The sequence below is a fragment of the Argentina anserina genome, chromosome 6 (assembly GCF_933775445.1).
Source record: "Argentina anserina chromosome 6, drPotAnse1.1, whole genome shotgun sequence".
In the NCBI taxonomy this organism is placed as follows: Eukaryota; Viridiplantae; Streptophyta; class Magnoliopsida; order Rosales; family Rosaceae; genus Argentina; species Argentina anserina.
This window is the reverse complement of record NC_065877.1, coordinates 14959842-14977116: the sequence shown is the minus strand read 5'-3', so window position 1 is coordinate 14977116 and position 17275 is coordinate 14959842. Positions and strand designations below refer to the sequence as shown.

At 38.9% G+C, this 17275-nt stretch overlaps 3 protein-coding genes across 5 annotated transcripts; 2 read left to right on the top strand and 1 right to left on the bottom strand.

Annotated features, from left to right (window-relative positions):
• Positions 1–1676: 1676 nt before the first annotated feature.
• On the top strand, positions 1677–6399 carry LOC126796938 (glutamate receptor 2.7-like). The gene is given in 9 exon segments (XM_050523653.1): positions 1677–1869; positions 2683–3633; positions 3636–3973; positions 4059–4294; positions 4296–4372; positions 4538–4932; positions 5056–5375; positions 5965–6021; positions 6111–6399. Coding segments are annotated over 9 exon segments (2856 nt in total).
• Positions 6400–6881: 482 nt separating this feature from the next.
• LOC126798676 (glutamate receptor 2.8-like) lies at positions 6882–11307 on the top strand. Its single transcript, XM_050525700.1, is given in 6 exon segments — positions 6882–7146; positions 7967–9273; positions 9275–9310; positions 9559–9874; positions 10127–10527; positions 10759–11307. Coding segments are annotated over 6 exon segments (2856 nt in total). The 3' UTR covers positions 11290–11307.
• Positions 11308–11492: 185 nt separating this feature from the next.
• On the bottom strand, positions 11493–16869 carry LOC126798677 (uncharacterized). Of its 3 annotated transcripts, XM_050525701.1 has the most exons (10): positions 16801–16869; positions 16312–16635; positions 15342–15425; positions 14105–15229; positions 13721–14009; positions 13320–13526; positions 13000–13173; positions 12431–12631; positions 12209–12322; positions 11493–11971 (listed from the first exon to the last, which is right to left on the bottom strand). In XM_050525701.1, the coding sequence occupies exons 4-10, from the start codon at positions 15181–15183 to the stop codon at positions 11627–11629; spliced, it is 2409 nt and encodes an 802-aa protein (XP_050381658.1). In that variant the 5' UTR covers positions 15184–15229; positions 15342–15425; positions 16312–16635; positions 16801–16869; the 3' UTR covers positions 11493–11626. The 3 variants fall into 3 exon arrangements, with proteins under 3 accessions (XP_050381658.1, XP_050381659.1, XP_050381660.1); XM_050525702.1 differs by lacking the exon at positions 16312–16635; XM_050525703.1 differs by lacking the exons at positions 16312–16635; positions 16801–16869 and adding an exon at positions 15572–15790.
• Between the last annotated feature and the right edge of the window lie 406 nt (positions 16870–17275).

The following is a 17275-nucleotide window of genomic DNA, read 5'->3' as shown; positions in this document are numbered from 1 at the left end:
TTACGCTTAATTAAAAAGAATGAACTATGATAAGTATAAGATATAGTGGATTGTGTATGTGTATAATTGGTAAAATAGGTACATATATATGGTTTTCTATATTATATACTGTCATAATTTCCGTTTGCGAATGAGTTCATTTTAGCGTTGATGTTTATTTATTTGAGCATGTCGATTTGATTTGTACAATATCATGTGATGATTATTTGTATGTGGTTTTAACTTGAGTTATGTTAAAACGTTTTTTTTTGTGGATTTGTGGATATGTCTTCGGACGTGTTGGCATGTCGGAACCTGGCCTTGGCCGGGCGAAAGTTACGATACAGTTAAAGTTCTAGTCAGTGTGCCGGTGTACTGCATGAGAGGTAACAGACGGGTTATCGGCTTATGATACCCATATTTTGGATATTGGGTAGCAAGTGGTTGCCCAATGTCGGCGGCGTACTAACATGAGGGGTAACAGTGGTGTACAACGCTCATGAGTACCCGTATTATAAATGTATTTCGGGTAAACAGAGGGGTTGCCCAATTTCTCATGAGCACAAATATTTTTCATATTATTAGACAACCAGATGGGTCGTCTAATGACTCATGAGTGCATTTATGATTGATGTTTTATGTATTTTCTTTTGCATTTATTTGCGAGTGATATTGTTGTTTTACTTATACGAGCTGCAAAGCTTACTGGGTTTGTGTTTGCAATCCCGGTGCACCTATTCGATGGTGTAGGAGATAATTCCGTAGGTGTGAATTAACGGAATCGACTGACAACTCCGAAGACTTTGAAGTTGTTTCCATTTATCTTGTGGTGAGGATTGAGATGATTTTTACATTTCCATTTGATATAATGCTTGAATTATAAATTTAGTTTGTAATAATCAATTTGACTGAGTTGTACTATGAACTCAGTAATGATCCGCTGTGACATTAAAATGATTCGATTTATTTGGAATTGTTTTAGAGTTGTCATGGCTTCGAAATTGGAGTTTCATACTCAAAATTTCGGATCGTAACAGAAACAGTGATGTATTATTGTTTGTGATTTACGACGTAGAGGAACAATACACCGAGGTCTAACAAAAACAACAGCTATTGGAATAGGAGCACTAAATTATATATACTAAGCTGTGATTGTCTTCAACGTTTAAACTTTGTCTTATACTCTCGGTATATAGTACGTGGTGTACTCCGGCGAAGGAAAACAATCCGTTAAGGTCATTGTCTTGTTGTCCTATGGTCCTATATGTTTGTAATCAGAAAGATCCGAACGATGTCTTTTGCCCTTTTGATATTTCAAAACATTTGAAGTTTCGAACAATATTTTTTTTGCAGCTCCAGAATGTTTGTCTCTTTTCTTTTACATTTTTTTTCTGAGGAACATAGTAATTAGCCAAATTTTATAAACATATTTGTTGGTTTATCCTGATATTACCTGGAACCCTCTTTTTTCTGGTTAATACATACAAATTCACTGTACACGGAAGTTCCAATAGTACAAGTGATGTTTTTTTAATGATCAAGCACTCAGAATCATCATCTATAACTTATGAGTAACTATCTTTCTTATTGTCATGAATGTCATCAATAGCACACATCTATTGTATTTAACCATGATCAAGTATCCAAGCTATCATGTTTGTTCACTCATCCTGTTATTCTTTTGGATATCCTTCACCATGGCACTGAACACAACTGTCCCAGTAAATGTGGGTGTGATCCTCGACTCTAATTCAATATTTGGGAGGATAGGGTTAAGCTGCATCAACATGGCCCTCTCAGACTTGTATGCCTCTCATACTAACTACAAGACTAGGTTGGTCTTACACACAAGGGACTCTAAGGGAGATATTGTTGTTGAAGCTGCTGAAGGTTGGTTTCCCTTTTTTCATAGTTTCTTTTGGATTCATGCATATAATTTTGTAACTTATTGATTAAAGAGAATTATGACTAATTTTGAATAGATACGTATTTTTTTTAAATTTTTTTTTATCTTTCTTTGATCCTTCCTATGGTATGATAGTTTATACGGCAAGAACATGGATGTCATGATACACTTTGGCCAAAGTACAAGTAAATTTGACCCTGAGCTTCTCTTTCCCCGCATTATTAGATTTCATCTTAATTTACCTTGGGACCGACCTCAAGATTTGCGGCACTTGATGCCTATATTCATGTCTGTACTCTGGAGACCATGAATTTCCTTTTCTTTTTCTTTTTTTTGGACCGGGAATAGGGTTCTGTGTCCAAACTCTGGAGCTCAAGGCTAAGGCTTGAGATCGCCTCTGGATTTGGGTGAGCCCAACTGTGGATACAGATGAATTAGACATGTGTCTTTACAGTCAAGTCTCCAGTTTGATACTAGGGTCCGGAAAAAATGACTCATTTAATGTGTATCATGAATTAATGCTTAAGCATCGAATTTTAGCTGGAAAATTATAATATATATCAATGTATGTTATACATCTCACATCCGACGGTCGATATTGTTTTATAAATGGGGTCAAAAAATAAATATCTGTTATCTAAAGTGAAATGTATAAGAAGTGAAATATATAGTAGATTAACCCAGATTTAGCTCTTCATTCTGCAAACAAAACCATATTCCCAAAAGGCTGACCTTTAGCTCTGCTTTTAATTAAGTAGAGAATATTTATTAATGTCTTATTTTCACCATTGAAACAGCTCTAGACTTGATAAAGAAAGCAGAAGTTCAAGCCATCATCATAGGACCAGAATCATCGATGCAAGCGCAATTCGTAATGAATCTTGGAAATAAATCCCAGGTGCCCATTATCTCGTTTTCAACAACAAGCCCTTCCCTTGCTTCTTTTCCGAGTCCATATTTTTTCCGAGTTGCACAGAATGATTCCGACCAAGTGAAAGCCATTAGTGCCATCATCCAAAGCTTTGGATGGAGTGAAGTGGTACCCATTTGTGTCAATAATGAATTTGGGGATGGAATAATACCTTACCTGGAAAATGCCTTGCAAGAGGTAGATGCTAGTATACCTTACTGGTGTGTCATTCCTCCTCTGGCCACTGATGACCAAATTGTTGTGAAGCTTCAACAGTTGATGGTGATGAAACCAAGAGTATTCATAGTACACATGTTACCCTCTCTTGGCTCTCGATTTTTTGCGAAGCCGAATGAGATGGGCATGATGGGTAAAGATTTTGTTTGGATAATGACAGACAGGATGGCAAACTTCTTTAGTACCTTAAATTCTTCTGTCACACATAACATGCAGGGTGTGTTGGGTGTGAAAACTTACATTCCAAACAGACAAGAGCTTGAAAATTTCAGACTGAGATGGCAAATGAAATTCCAGATGGATTACCCAACAATTCTAAATGTGCAGTTGGATGTTTATGGATTGTGGGCTTATGATGCTCTTTGGGCATTGGCCATGGCAGTCGAAAAGGTTGACTTCAGCTCCGAAAGATTAGTAGCCTCCCAAAGTGGTCCTAGACTTGTACAAGCACTATCAAGTATAGAATTTAGAGGTCTTTCAGGAAACTTCAGTCTCCTTTATGGGGAACTACATGCTTCAAATTTTCAGATAGTTAACGTAAACGGTAATGCAGAAAGAGGGATTGGATATTGGACAGCTGAAAAGGGACTTGTAAGAGACATGATTCTACAAGCAGCAGGAGACGTTTTTCTAAGAATGCCGGTATTCTTGGGCCAATTATTTGGCCGGGAGATACCATCACTATTCCAAAGGGTCGGGTGAATATTCCTGAACATCGAATGATGAGAATTTTAGTTCCAGTGAATCATGGGTTTGAAACCTTTGCACACGTATCAGATGGTCCTAGCGGTACTGTGGTGACAGGATATTGCATTGACGTCTTTCAAACAATCATAAAACGATTACCATATTCTTTTGCCTACGAATTTATTCCTTTGAAGTGTTCTAAAGGTGTGTCAGCTGGCAGCTACGATGATATGATAGATCAGATTTTTCTTGGGGTAAACATCTCTGAAAGTTTAACTTTTTCCTTGTAGCAAGAATATTCATTTCTTCACCGAATAACTGTCATCTTCTATTGCACAGAACTATGATGCTGCAGTGGGAGATATATCTCGGAGGGCAAACAGGTCCTTGTTTGTTGACTTTACATTGCCATTCACAGAAACTGGTGTATCAATGGTCATGCCTATCACTGACAACAGAACTAGTAAAAATACATGGGTGTTCTTTCAGCCTTTTACCGTGAATTTGTGGATAACAATAAGTTGCTTTTTCATTTTTATTGGCTTTGTCGTTTGGGTTCTTGAGCATCGTGTAAACAGACTTTCGCGGGCCTCCACATCGCCAAATTGGGACAAGTTTATGGTTCTCCTTTCAAACTCTGGTTTTCGGACACCGTAAGTATGTTCGATTCTTAAATGATGAAATTGTAGTATTTTATGCAACTTTTGATAAGTTTTTATTTATTTTATATTTTAACTTTCTAATGAAAGGAAGGAAAGAGAAATATTGCTTAGCAGAAACTATTTTAAGGCATTCTCCATTTCTTCTCTTTTTAACAGGGGACCAAGTATTGAGCAACTTAGGTAGGTCTGTGGTGATCATATGGTGTTTTGTCATCCTCATACTGACTCAAAGTTATACTGCCATACTGTCATCAGTGTTAACAGTTAAAGAGCTCCAACCAATTGATGTAAATTTTCTCCTGAAGAATGGAAGAATTGTCGGCTATCAGCAAGGCTCATTTGTTTATGGAATTTTGTTAGAAGTTGGATTTAATCAGGAAAAGCTTAGGAGCTATGATTCCACAGAAATGCTGCATGAACTTTTTAGTAGAGGGAGTATATCTGCTGCCTTTGATGAAACCCCTTATATGAAGCTTTTTCTTTCAACTTATTGCTCCGAATATACCATTAGTGTGCCAACATTATTTAAAGTCGACAGTGGTTTTGGCTTCGTATGTTGCTCCTTCTTCGTATTTTCCTTGACCTCTTAAACTTAAACACACATACACATGCCACACACACAGTGGTTTCTGACTTTCTGGGTTCATGAACTCATTTGATTTTGTGACTTTCAGGTCTTTCCGAAAGGTTCACATTTTACACGTGATGTGTCAACAGTGATTTCTGATAAGTGTGAGCAAATAACAATAAGAAGTATCGAGGACAAGTGGCTTGGGAAACAAGCAACTTGTATGATCCCCAACACCACTGGCTCTTCTAATCGTCTGACTCTTAGCACTGATAGCTTCGCAGGCCTCTTCTTGGTTGCTTGGCTTTCTTCATCAACAGCTCTCCTCATATTTGCAGCTATGTTCCTCTACCAGCATTGGCATATTTTGATACGCTCTGATCCAAACCTCTCATTTTGGAGCAGAATTTGTGTCCTACTTCAAATGTGTGATCAAGAAGACATCAGTTTGCATAATCTTAAGCAGAGTGAGCCTGAAGAAAATGCTAATAACGAGAGTGCATCAAGGCACTCCAGCCACACTGAAAACGATATTGTGTTGGAAATGCAGGACACTAGAAATACTAGTCACGGTGATCTGAATCTCATCAATGGTCAAACATATAGAGAGAGTGAATGAAGTAAATTGGTTTTAGACTTTTAGGTTGGTAAATTACATTACAATTGAATAACAATGAAAATAATGTATTTTTATTATTTGAGAAAAAATGAAAATAATGTCTATATCTACTGTCAGCGAGAAAAAAGATAAACTTATTTAGCTCTGTTTGGTTGTTAAATCTATTGAATGCATTAGAATATACATAATACATCCATTATGAAGCTTGATGTTTCCTTATATAAAGTCCATAACTGATAACTCCATAATAAGTTAAGTTTCTGGGCAAACTTTGAAGAAATTAAGACCAAAAACATTACTATTGTCACATTCGTAAATGCATACAAGTATATAACATGAGTGTATGTATGTATCATAGAAACTTTAGTTTTACATGAAACAATACAATACTTTAAGCTTTTACCACGGGAAGTGTTTGGTTTTCATTTTTCAAAGAACTGACGAAGATCTGTGGTAGGTGACGGAATGATAAATCGCAAAATTGGTGTTACTGATTGTCACATAAGAAACCATTGAGTGACTAATGTGTTATCTTTTTGCAGTTTTACTGAAATGAAATTTACCATTGTTCGACTCCATTTCTCGTTGTCAAACTCCTGCCGCAAAAGCTCAGACATTCAAACTGGGCAATTGGGCATGCAATTCTGGGTTAACTCCGTTCCTTTCACAATGGGTTTCTCGATTTTGGGTCAGAATGATTCAGTAGAGGTTGAGAGGATTAGGGGTCTTAACTTTTCAGGCTCGGCTGGTATCCCCAAGCATTGCACTCGGCAATCTGGACCCAATTCAGGTGAGCAATTTCATTTAGTGAGTGCTGTTTTGTTTAGCTAGCTGCTTCAATGTAAGTTGTGCTTGAGTGCTCGACTCTTTGTTTATTCACTTATTTTTGGATTCGAAGTTTAATATGCCATAAACATGGCTTATATCTGATTGTTGAAGTCTCTATAATAGAATTTGAACAATTCTTCTTACGTAAGCCGCAATTGTTGAGCAAATTTGGACTGCCCAGATCAGCAATCTGAATATGAAACAACTACCAGGATCGAGGGAAATATTGTCAATTTGTTTTTGACTTAATATTGTACATATTTTTATTCCTGGTTCATTCACTTCATTGGTCATGTGCTGGACTTTTGATTTTTGCTTATATAACATTTTCCTCTACATTGAAGCTTCCAAGAGGTTTAAGCGAGGGTTCTTCGAAAGTTACATAATGTCATTATCCATGTTCAATTGGTCAGGAAATGACCAAGTCTGTGTTCTATTTATTGCCATGAGTTGCAGGGACCTGCAGAATTTTATCAGAATAAAAAATGATCAAGTGTTCTACTAGCATCATTTCTTTTATTCTTACATTCCTTTCATTGTTTAGGTTATTCTATGCTGTGGCACAAAACAACACGATCCCAGTAAATGTGGGTATGATCCTTAACTATGATTCGTTGTTTGGGAAGATGGGACTGAGCTGCATCAATATGGCCCTCAGTGACTTCTATGACTCTCATGCTTACTACAAGACCAGGCTGGTCTTACACACTAGAGACTCCATGAGAGATGTTGTTGTTGAAGCTGCAGCAGGTTTTTTCTTTCTCTTCTGCACATTAATCATGTTTTGAGGGATATCATTTTGAAACAATCAGTTTCTTTTCCTATCAAATAGTGTTGTTTTCCTTTCAGACAATATTATTGTTTCCTAATTGGTAGGGGTATAATTATTGTTTCGCTTTAATAATGTTATATGCTACCATGCCACTCAAGAGAAACTTCATTAGGTTCATATAACGCAAACACAGAACAGAAGCAAATTCAGTTTTGAGGATATAGCATAAAATTACGTTGCTCTAGTACTCCTGAATGGTGTGCAAAAATATAACTTTGTGAAATTAATTTAGAATATAATTTATACTATATAAGGTTGAAATTTGAACTCATTTTTATTGGATTAGTATATGGACCTTGAATTGTACTCAAGTTCGCGTCCTGGAATGTCAATCCCTGGTCTAGCCTCGGGGGTTGAGGAATAAAGCATAATGATATATTCTATTTAGGGTACTAAACTTTGGAGCAGGAGTAGGGGCTTTGGTTAGTGAGGGTTAGGTTTCTGAGGTTCTTGGCTCATGGTTCAAGAGTTAAGGGACACCATTTGAGTTTGATATTTAAATTATCAGGTTTAGGATTGGACCCTTAAGCACATCTTCCTTGCTTTGGGACTTGGGATTGAAGATTTAACATCCTCAGCTCTAGGTTTGATACTAGAGTAGTCCAGAAGGCATGAAAACTCTCCTATTTGATAAGCTATTCTAGTTAAAGTCTATGGCGGACTGAAGTTCTCTTTCAGTATTTAGATCAAGATATAAAGAAACATTGACAATAATTAATATCCTTTCCGATGAAACAGCTCTGAACTTGATACAGAATGTTGAAGTGCAAGCCATCGTCAGAGGACCAGACTCGTCAATGCGAGCCAACTTTGTAAATGATCTAGGAGATAAAGCTCAGGTGCCCATGATCTCATTTTCAACAACAAGCCCTTCCTTGTCTTCTTTACGGAGTTCATATGAATTCCGAGTTGCACAGAATGACTCTTCTCAACTGAGAGCCATAAGTGCCATCATTCAAGCCTTTGGATGGCGTGAAGCAGTGCCCATCTATGTTGACAATGAATTTGGGGAGGGTGTAATACCTTACGTGACTAATGCTTTGCAAGAGATAAATGCTCGTATCCCATACTGGTGTGTCATCCCTGCAATGGCAACTGATGACCAGATTGCTGAAAAGATTCAGCAGTTGATGACAATGCAAACAAGGGTATTCATACTACACATGTTGCCTTCTGTTGGATCTCGCCTTTTTGCCAAGGCAAAAGAATTTGGAATGATGGACGAAGGTTATGTCTGGATAATGACAGATGGAATGGCCAACTTCTTAGGTTCCACAAATTCTTCTGTTATAGATAACATGCAAGGGGTGTTGGGATTAAAAAGTCTTGTTCCAGATACAGAAGAGCTTGAGAACTTCAGAGTTAGATGGCAAATGAAATTTCAAAAAGACAATCCCACTACCCTGAATGTTAGATTGGATGTTTTTGGACTGTGGGCTTATGATGCTGCTTGGGCGCTAGCCATGGCCATTGAGAGGGTTCACAATACTACAACCGTCAAGTACCAAAATGTGAACATCTCTGACAGTTCCACTGATCTGGAACAAATACGAGCTTCTGAAAGTGGTCCTGAACTCGTAAAGGCATTATCAAACACAATCTTCAGAGGCCTTTCAGGAAATTTTAGTTTTCTTAACAGACAGCTGCAATCTTCAAATTTTCAGATACTTGATGGGGCGAGGGGAATTGGATATTGGACACCCCAAACTGGACTTGTCAGAAACTTAAATTCCAGTAGCATGAGTACATATTATACAACTTCTAATGCCGGTAGCCTTGGACTTGTTATATGGCCTGGACCTGGAGACACCACTACTATTCCAAAAGGTTGGCAAATTCCTAATCATGGGAATAAGTTGAAAATTCTAGTTCCAGTGAAGCAAGGGTTTGAGGAATTTGTAAATGTGACATATGATCTTATCACCAATACAACCATAATCACTGGATTTTGCATAGATGTCTTTGAAGCAGTAATGGAAGAACTACCGTATTCTGTTTCTTACGAATATTATCCGTTTGCAAAGCTTAATGGCGAGCCAGCCGGTTAGCTACAGTGACTTGATCGTTCAAGTATCTCTTGGGGTAAACCACTTGTTCTTTGTTACTTTATTACTTCGAAGTTTCCTTCTACAAGATAATTTACTAGACTATGTATGTTACATGGTTTATATCTACACATGCATCAGTAAGTTGAAACCTTTGATTGGGAGCATTTATATATGTATACATACTATAAAGACATATAGTATATCTTTGTATTCCAGAAAATATTTTAGAGAGCAAAGAGCATCGAATATCTTGACTCATAATGAGATATCTGTTCTTCACAGAACTATGATGTTGCAGTGGGAGATATAACCAATAGAGCAAACAGGTCATTGTATGTTGACTTTACATCGCCATACACTGAATCTGGTGTTTCAATGGTGGTGCCTCTCAAAGCCAAGAAAAGTAGGAAGAGCGCATTGTTGTTCTTAAAGCCTTTTACCTGGGAACTTTGGGTAATAACTTGTTGCTTTTTCTTTCTCATTGCTATTGTCGTCTGGCTTCCGGAACACAGAACAAACGATGATTTCCGTGGGCCTCCAGGACACCAAGTTGGCACAAGCATTTGGTTCTCCTTATCCACCATGGTTTTTGCACACCGTAAGCTCTCTTTAATTTAAACGTTTTCATAGTGGTGAAGGGCTTGTTAATCTTTGCAGAACTTAACTTACTGGTTTGCTGAAATGATTGCTCATTTCATAGTAAATGTAATGCAATATCGATATATGGATCTATCAACCTGGTAAAGGTGAATAAACAACCAAGTGTCCCTAGCTCCAACCTTCAAGCTGTATTGATCTCCATACATTTCACCCATTTTCTATTGAATTTTTGTGTTTGGTTTGGTAACAGGGGAACAACTGGTGAGCAACTTGGCCAAGTTCGTGGTGACTGTGTGGTTGTTTGTTGTCCTCATATTGACACAAAGCTACACGGCCAGTTTAACTTCGATTTTAACTGTCCAACAGCTCCAGCCAACCATTACTGATATAGAAATGATCCTCAAGAATGGGGACTTGGTTGGATTCCAAGAAGGTTCTTTTGTACAGGGGATTTTGATTCATTTAGGATTTCACAGGGAAAATCTCAGGGCCTATAGATCCGCAGAAGAGTTGGATCAACTTTTTGAAAAAGGGAGTCTGTCTGCTGCTCTTGATGAAACTCCTTTCATGAATCTTTTTATTTCAACTTATTGCTCCAAATATGCCATGGTTGAGCCAACATCACTTAAAGCTGATAGCGGTTTCGCCTTTGTAAGTTAAATCTCTCTCTTTGAAAGTTCTCTTTCATACGGGCACTGTGTTGCGTTTTTGTTCACTAAATGATTCAACCATACTTCAATGTACATCTTGGAAGTTCTCTAAAAACAATCAAATATATATCTTGTCTAAAGTGAAGCTTACATCGATGTTTTAACCGGTTGCTTGTCTAAAATGCTTTAGTGTCTAGTGTGAAGCTTATACCTGTTTTGGTAATCCATGCAGGCATTCCCGAAATGTTCACCTCTCACACTTGATGTTTCAAGGCTGATCAGTAATCTGCAAGAGGGAGAGAAAATGAAAGCCATCATGGACAAGTGGTTCAAGAAACAAGCAAGATGTACAGACCCATACAATACAGGCACTAGTTATACCAGTCCTATCAGCCTTGGTGGACTTTGGGGACTCTTTCTTATTGCGGAGGCCTCTTCGGGACTAGCTCTTCTAGTACACGCAGCTATATTATTGTACAAGAATCGGCACATCTTGATACGCTCTCAACTCCCACGTACAATTTTCATATATTTAATTTTCGACCAAAGAGAGCTTCACTCCCCCAATAATGTTCAAGCTGTCGGTGCAATCGATCCGGCAAACAGCTTGCCAAAGCCATCAGATCATCTGGGCTGCACTGATATGAACAATGCTAACTTTGAAATGCAGGAAATACTTTCTAGTCCTGACATATCCGGTGATTTGGAATCCACAGGAAGCTCCCAAAGGCCATCATCAAGTCACTCGAGCCGCACTGCATGATAGATTATTGTTTTGGAAATACAGGAAACAACTTCAACTAGGCACTGTGATTTGAACCCAGTAGTCAAGCAACCTTAGCAATTCAACAATTGTTGATGTTACGCAAGAAATTTTGCAATAATGGATATTTAGCAGTCAGTCATTTGTTATATATTTAACCTACAGAACTCGGTATATTTGCTGCATGTGGCAAAGTACAATAACAAACCTCGGTATAACGAGAAGTATTTCAGAATTGTCTTGATATTTGCCTTTCATATTATTCACATTACTGAACAGAGTTCTCCCATTCCTCACCGTATAAGGAAACTACAGGTATACATCTGCATAATTTCTTCTACGCGGACCAGACTTCCCGAAGGAGATCATACCTTGCATTCATGCAGCTGTGACCTGTTTCCTCATGTTTTCCGTTCCCGTTTCCATTTGCTATAAAAGTTGGAGATGATGGTAAGTTGTCAACAATGGCTATAAGAGGGGAATCCAGCTCCTCTAGCTCCTCATCACTTGTATATCCCTTCCTCTGTATAGCCGACACGCTCCTTTCCATTGGAGATCTCTCCCCTGCTTCTGCAACTTTCTCTGGCACATCAACTGAGGAAGGAGGGTTGTACACAACTGGTGCAGCTGTATAAGGGAAGATTCTCGAAGATTCTCCAGACAATCTCCGCTCCACAATACTCTAAACAAAGATGAGAGTGTGAAACACTACATTAAGCTTTTACCATGGGAATGTTTGGTGCGTCTCTTATTTTTACGACCCACTTGGTTTGAAACCAACATTAAACTGTGATTCATACATGATTAACGAACTTGTGGAGAAAACACTGACAAATGTATTAGAACTATCCAGCCTAAATGAGTTCTTGGATTGAATATGTAAGGTAACCACGGGCCAAGTTGCAAAGTGTAATCATACCTCAGCATTCAGTGCTTCCAATACAGCTCCTGGAACAGCATCTGGACAGAACTCATCTGGAGTGAAGTTGCAGAGTATTCGCTTAACTACTGGAAGACTAATTGATGGGCACACCTAGTGAACATGACAAAATCAAAGTTTAATCAGCCCACAAAAAAGGGAAGATATAAGTAACGAAGAACCAAAAGATTTATATAAAGTGAAGGCGGTGGCAAAGCATACCTCCTTTCTGATTGAGCGGTCCATAAGCATGTCTTTTGGAAGCATCAGGAGATCACTCAAGGCATTGAGAAGAAGAAAGGATTTTGGTTCAGCATCTCCGCTCTGCTTGTCATTGTCCTCATTTCCAAGCTGATTTTCTTGCAGGGAATCATCAGCATCCATGCCAAACATATCACTTAGCCACCTAGACCAATTTCCAACCTACATGACAAGCAGCCTCCTGAACTTTTAGCAGTTGCAATGTAATTTCTTTACGTAACTACAGATACATATATCACAAGCAGGATCAAATTAACATAGAGAGCTAAATTTATTACAACTCTTGATTCTATATAGACAAACAGCCACATGGCCATTGACTTGTGTCATTTTACCAACAAATAGTGTGCCTGCAGTGGCCCTTGATTAAAGAAACATCATATGGATCAAAAGTCATAGGTCTAGACATGCCCAAGAATTCTAATTTCCAGATGGATGAACTGCCAACTTAAAACCTATCTTTCATTAACTATGCACATGACTAAAATTAAAAATCACGTCTAAAACTGGAAAGAGGAAAAAGTACGTACAGAATTTTTTAGTTGAGCGCCAGATCTGAAACTCAAATCACCAGCAGGAATAGGTAGAACTCGCGAATCAAGAATGGGATCTGACACTGGATCAGTAGGAATCTCATGTACTGACTCACGCAGAATGGCATTGAACATTGCAACATCTAGCCTGGAAACACATTGTCCCATGACCTAAACGAAATGATATACTTAATTAAACCTCCAAAGTAACTGGAAAACTTAGGAAGTATAACAAACTGTGGTTGAGATCAAAGTTTCAATATCAGCAATGAACATAAGCCGCTGGAGAAACTTGGATAACATTTGAGGTAACATACCATTCTTGACAACACAGGCAGGCAGCCACACTGGTGTCCCCCAGCTCGAACAGGACAGAGTCGTTGAGAAGCATCCTGGAAAGCGTTTTTCCACAGGTTAATAGAAAAGCTCCCCTGATTTTGATCACCCAGGGCAGGTCCCAACAACCTTGCTATCTTATTACTTGATGAATGCTCAACTGGAGATTGCATATGTGGAGCCAAAGCCTAGGAAATCAAGATCTCAATCAGATAAAGTCAAATCCTTGATAAGATCAGCCAAATGTTCATTGAAAATAAAATGGCACGACATGGAACTCGATCTAACTTTAAATTGTAGTATGGTTGTCTCAATCAAGCAAACACTATAGTTCAGCTGTAGTAATCAATTATATATTTCTTAGTTAGTTTACTAGATGTACCTGCCACCACACGGACTCAACTAGCCGAGAAAAAATCCAGGATTCAACTCTTTCTAATGCTGCTGTGAAGGTTCCTGTCTCTTGCCAGTCATCAGCAAACTGCGTGAAGCCATTCATTTGTTTAGTACCAGGATTGCCCCTCCATCTCAGTGCCGCAGACTTCACATCATTTCTCTTGCTAGTACCATTAGACTCATACTTAGAAAAAGGACCTGAGTGACGTGAACTGCCAAATGCTTGAGATATGATCCCCCTTAGCACAACAGTATTGGATAACCAGAAGGTCAACCTTAAGATACAAAAGGAAATGGAAAAGGAAAAGTTAATTTGTAGAAATTACAACAATTAGGAGAACACTTTGAACTACAACATGATAACATTTACCTGGCAACATCACTACCACAGGACTTTGCAATAAGAACAAGCCCTGATGCAGTATTCTTAGCAATTGTGGCTCGCTTTTCCTGAGTCCAATGTTTGCAAGCATGAATATAAAGTCGAGAAATGCGCCGAGCAGGTGTGTGTACTTTATGTGCAGAGCTCCCATGCTCCGGTACCACAGAGTATAAGGAAATTTCAAGAGCAGCAACTTCTCGCAGTTCTTCTTCAAGTTTTTGAATTCTCATTTCCATTTCTTCAACCTTCTGTTCCAAAGCTGTGACATCCTCTTGTTCATCAATTTTATCCGCATCTATGGTTTGATTGTCACTTCCACCACTCTGGGCACCATTGGTAGACCTATCCACAATGTCACTTCCTCTTATTTCTTTGACAATCTTGTCATCAACCACCTCAGATGATTCTGAAGAAGGTTTCATGGGACTTCCCATAGTGCTAGCATCATCTATAGTAGAACATTTAGTGGTAACTCCAGAAGGCCCTTTGTGTAACGTACTGGACTCTTTGTGAGTGTGATCCTTGGATTTTGACTTACTAGATTCACGAACAGATCTCTCCATGGATCCAATAGAATCCTCTGAGGGCTTTTTTCTTCCAATAATTTTGGGAACCCTTGAAGGGCTTATGTCATCCGCAGAGGTAGTCGATTCCCCTTGAGATGATACCGAATCCTTTATGGTCTCACAGTCTGACACCTCTTCATTCCCCTGCTTTGCTTCTTGTTCCAAATCACTAGAATGATCATCTGAATCTTCATCATCGTTCTCTATTGAAATCATCGAGTTTGCTTGTAAATCTCGAGGAGCATCCACGATCTTTTTCACATCACTCACGTAATGTATGTCCACATTATTATCAACTACCAAGGCCTCTGTACTCATGTTCATATCACTTACTAGGGTACCAGGGACTGTCCTAGCTTGAGACTCTTTAGATTCAGTTCCTTTTCCGTTCAATGTCTTGCCAGTATTCCCTTGGTTCAGCTTAGGATCTCTCCTTTCAGTTCTTCCGGAACGCTTGGTGGCTTTAGTATTTGTAGTTTTCCTTTTGTCAACCTCCTTCATGCTTGAAAACTCTAATTTCTCCAACTAGAACGATCAAATGAAGAAACTGTAACAGGGTGGAATTAATACCAATCAATATTCGAAGAACGCTTTCAATTTCAGATTCAGAGGGAAAAGAAAGAGACCGCAAGATGCATAAAGCAAGGGACTCCTAGTACCTTTTACAAAATGACTTGCTCTGCATCAAAGATGGTGGAAAACTAATTCAGTACTTCCCTAATGCACAATTGTGTTCAGCAAGCCTGCAATAAGACATCATTCAGCGTCATTAACTGGAACATGTAGAACTGAATAATGAACAGAAATACACTCGTGAACCAGAAAATCTTGCACTAAAAGGAAAAACAAAGTCGGTTCACTCATTCAACTCAGCAGGGCCAACTCTCACCAATGTTGCAATCAATGCTTCAATAATGCTAATCCAATCATCAAATTGTGATATTTTCAAAAACACAAGCATCTTCAATTAATCTCTCAATCAATTCAGGTCCAAAACACATGAAACACTAGATTTCAAAAGCAACACACAGTCACAACATCTCAAACTCGTGGAAAAAGACTCTGGAATGCAAACTTCTCAATTTTTGGGAATTAAATAAATTCCAACTTGAAGCCAAAAATAGAGCTGAAAATGGCTTCGGAGGGTCCAGCACTACTAAATTCAGAGAGCACAAAACTATCAATGTTGTACGTCCCCATCACTCTATAGAATAAATTGCACACTGTCACTCTGATTATACACATCTCACTCCGGCAACTGGCTCCAGCTACACACCATTACCATACAGTACAACATAATCAACAAAATAAATCAATTTAATATTAAGTACAAGGAATCAAATCGGTTCCACCAAAAGAGCATCAAATCGATAAAATTATAATAAACAAGGCAAAAGTTCCGTTTTATTCATAAAAATTAACAGAAACGGGAAAATCATTAAACAAAGCTAGCTGAGATCCATGTTTTTCCATATGATATCCGCAATAATCACAGTTCAACTCATAAAACATTAATTGGCCGTAAGTAGTAAATGGCCAAAGGTAAATATCACCGACTGCTGACGTGGCGAGAAGAAGACCCTACGGTACAATTGGAAGCATAGTGAAAAAGAAAGAAGAGCTACTCACCGAGCCGGAAATCCAAGGCAATGCTGCAATCGGAGCTAAAAACGGCTGCAAGAAACGGACGAAGAGTGAGGAAATGGCCTGAACTGAAGAAATGGAAGAACCTGGGAGAGAGAAAGGAACAAGACGAGGAGACAAGGCTAAAGAGGAGAAGGAATAATGAACAAAGTGACAAGATCTAGGCTAAAACGACGGGTCGCTAGATTAAAAAGGACAAAGAAGAGCATGTGGAGCAGTCGGAGGAAATTAAACAGCTGTAACTGACACACCAAGCAACCGGAGTCCAAAACGACGACGTACCGAACCTTCAAAGCTCACCGGCGGCGGCTGCACGAAACGGAAAAACAGCGAGAAAATGAAGTCGGAGCGAAAACAGAGAAAAAAGCGGAGAAGGAAAGTGAGAAGATCTAAGGTGGAAAACGACGCGTCGTTGTCGAAGAAGGGAGTCGGAAATGGAAAAGCTGTAACTGACACTAAGAAGATGGAACTTACCGAGGCAATGTCTTGGGGATTCGCTGCTATCAGCTTTCTGCGTTATATCGAGAGGTGTGAATGTGGGAGAGAGAGAGAGAGAGAGTATGAGGGGGGCTATTTAAAAGTGAGAGAGGGGTACGGACAGGTAGTGAGAGGGGGGGTTGTCGGTGGCGGGAAGCGACCGGGTGTTGCCGGTTTCAGGTGACCGCGTGGTCGTCATCATCTCTACTAGACTACTACGAGTTTTACCTGCCGGTGGTACTAGAATGTGGACTGACTGAAATACCCGTGACCATATCAGAAATCTATGTATTAAATTTTGTCACCTCTGACGTTTTGACTGGCTTTAAACCCTTTTGAGTCCAATGTGTTTTTTACGTTCACTTATTAATGGTGGATTGGTTTAGATCATCATCAGGAAATGACTTGCCCAATGGGTGACGGTGTCGTCGCTTATTGTGTGTCACACTCACACTGTCACATAGGAGCTAGC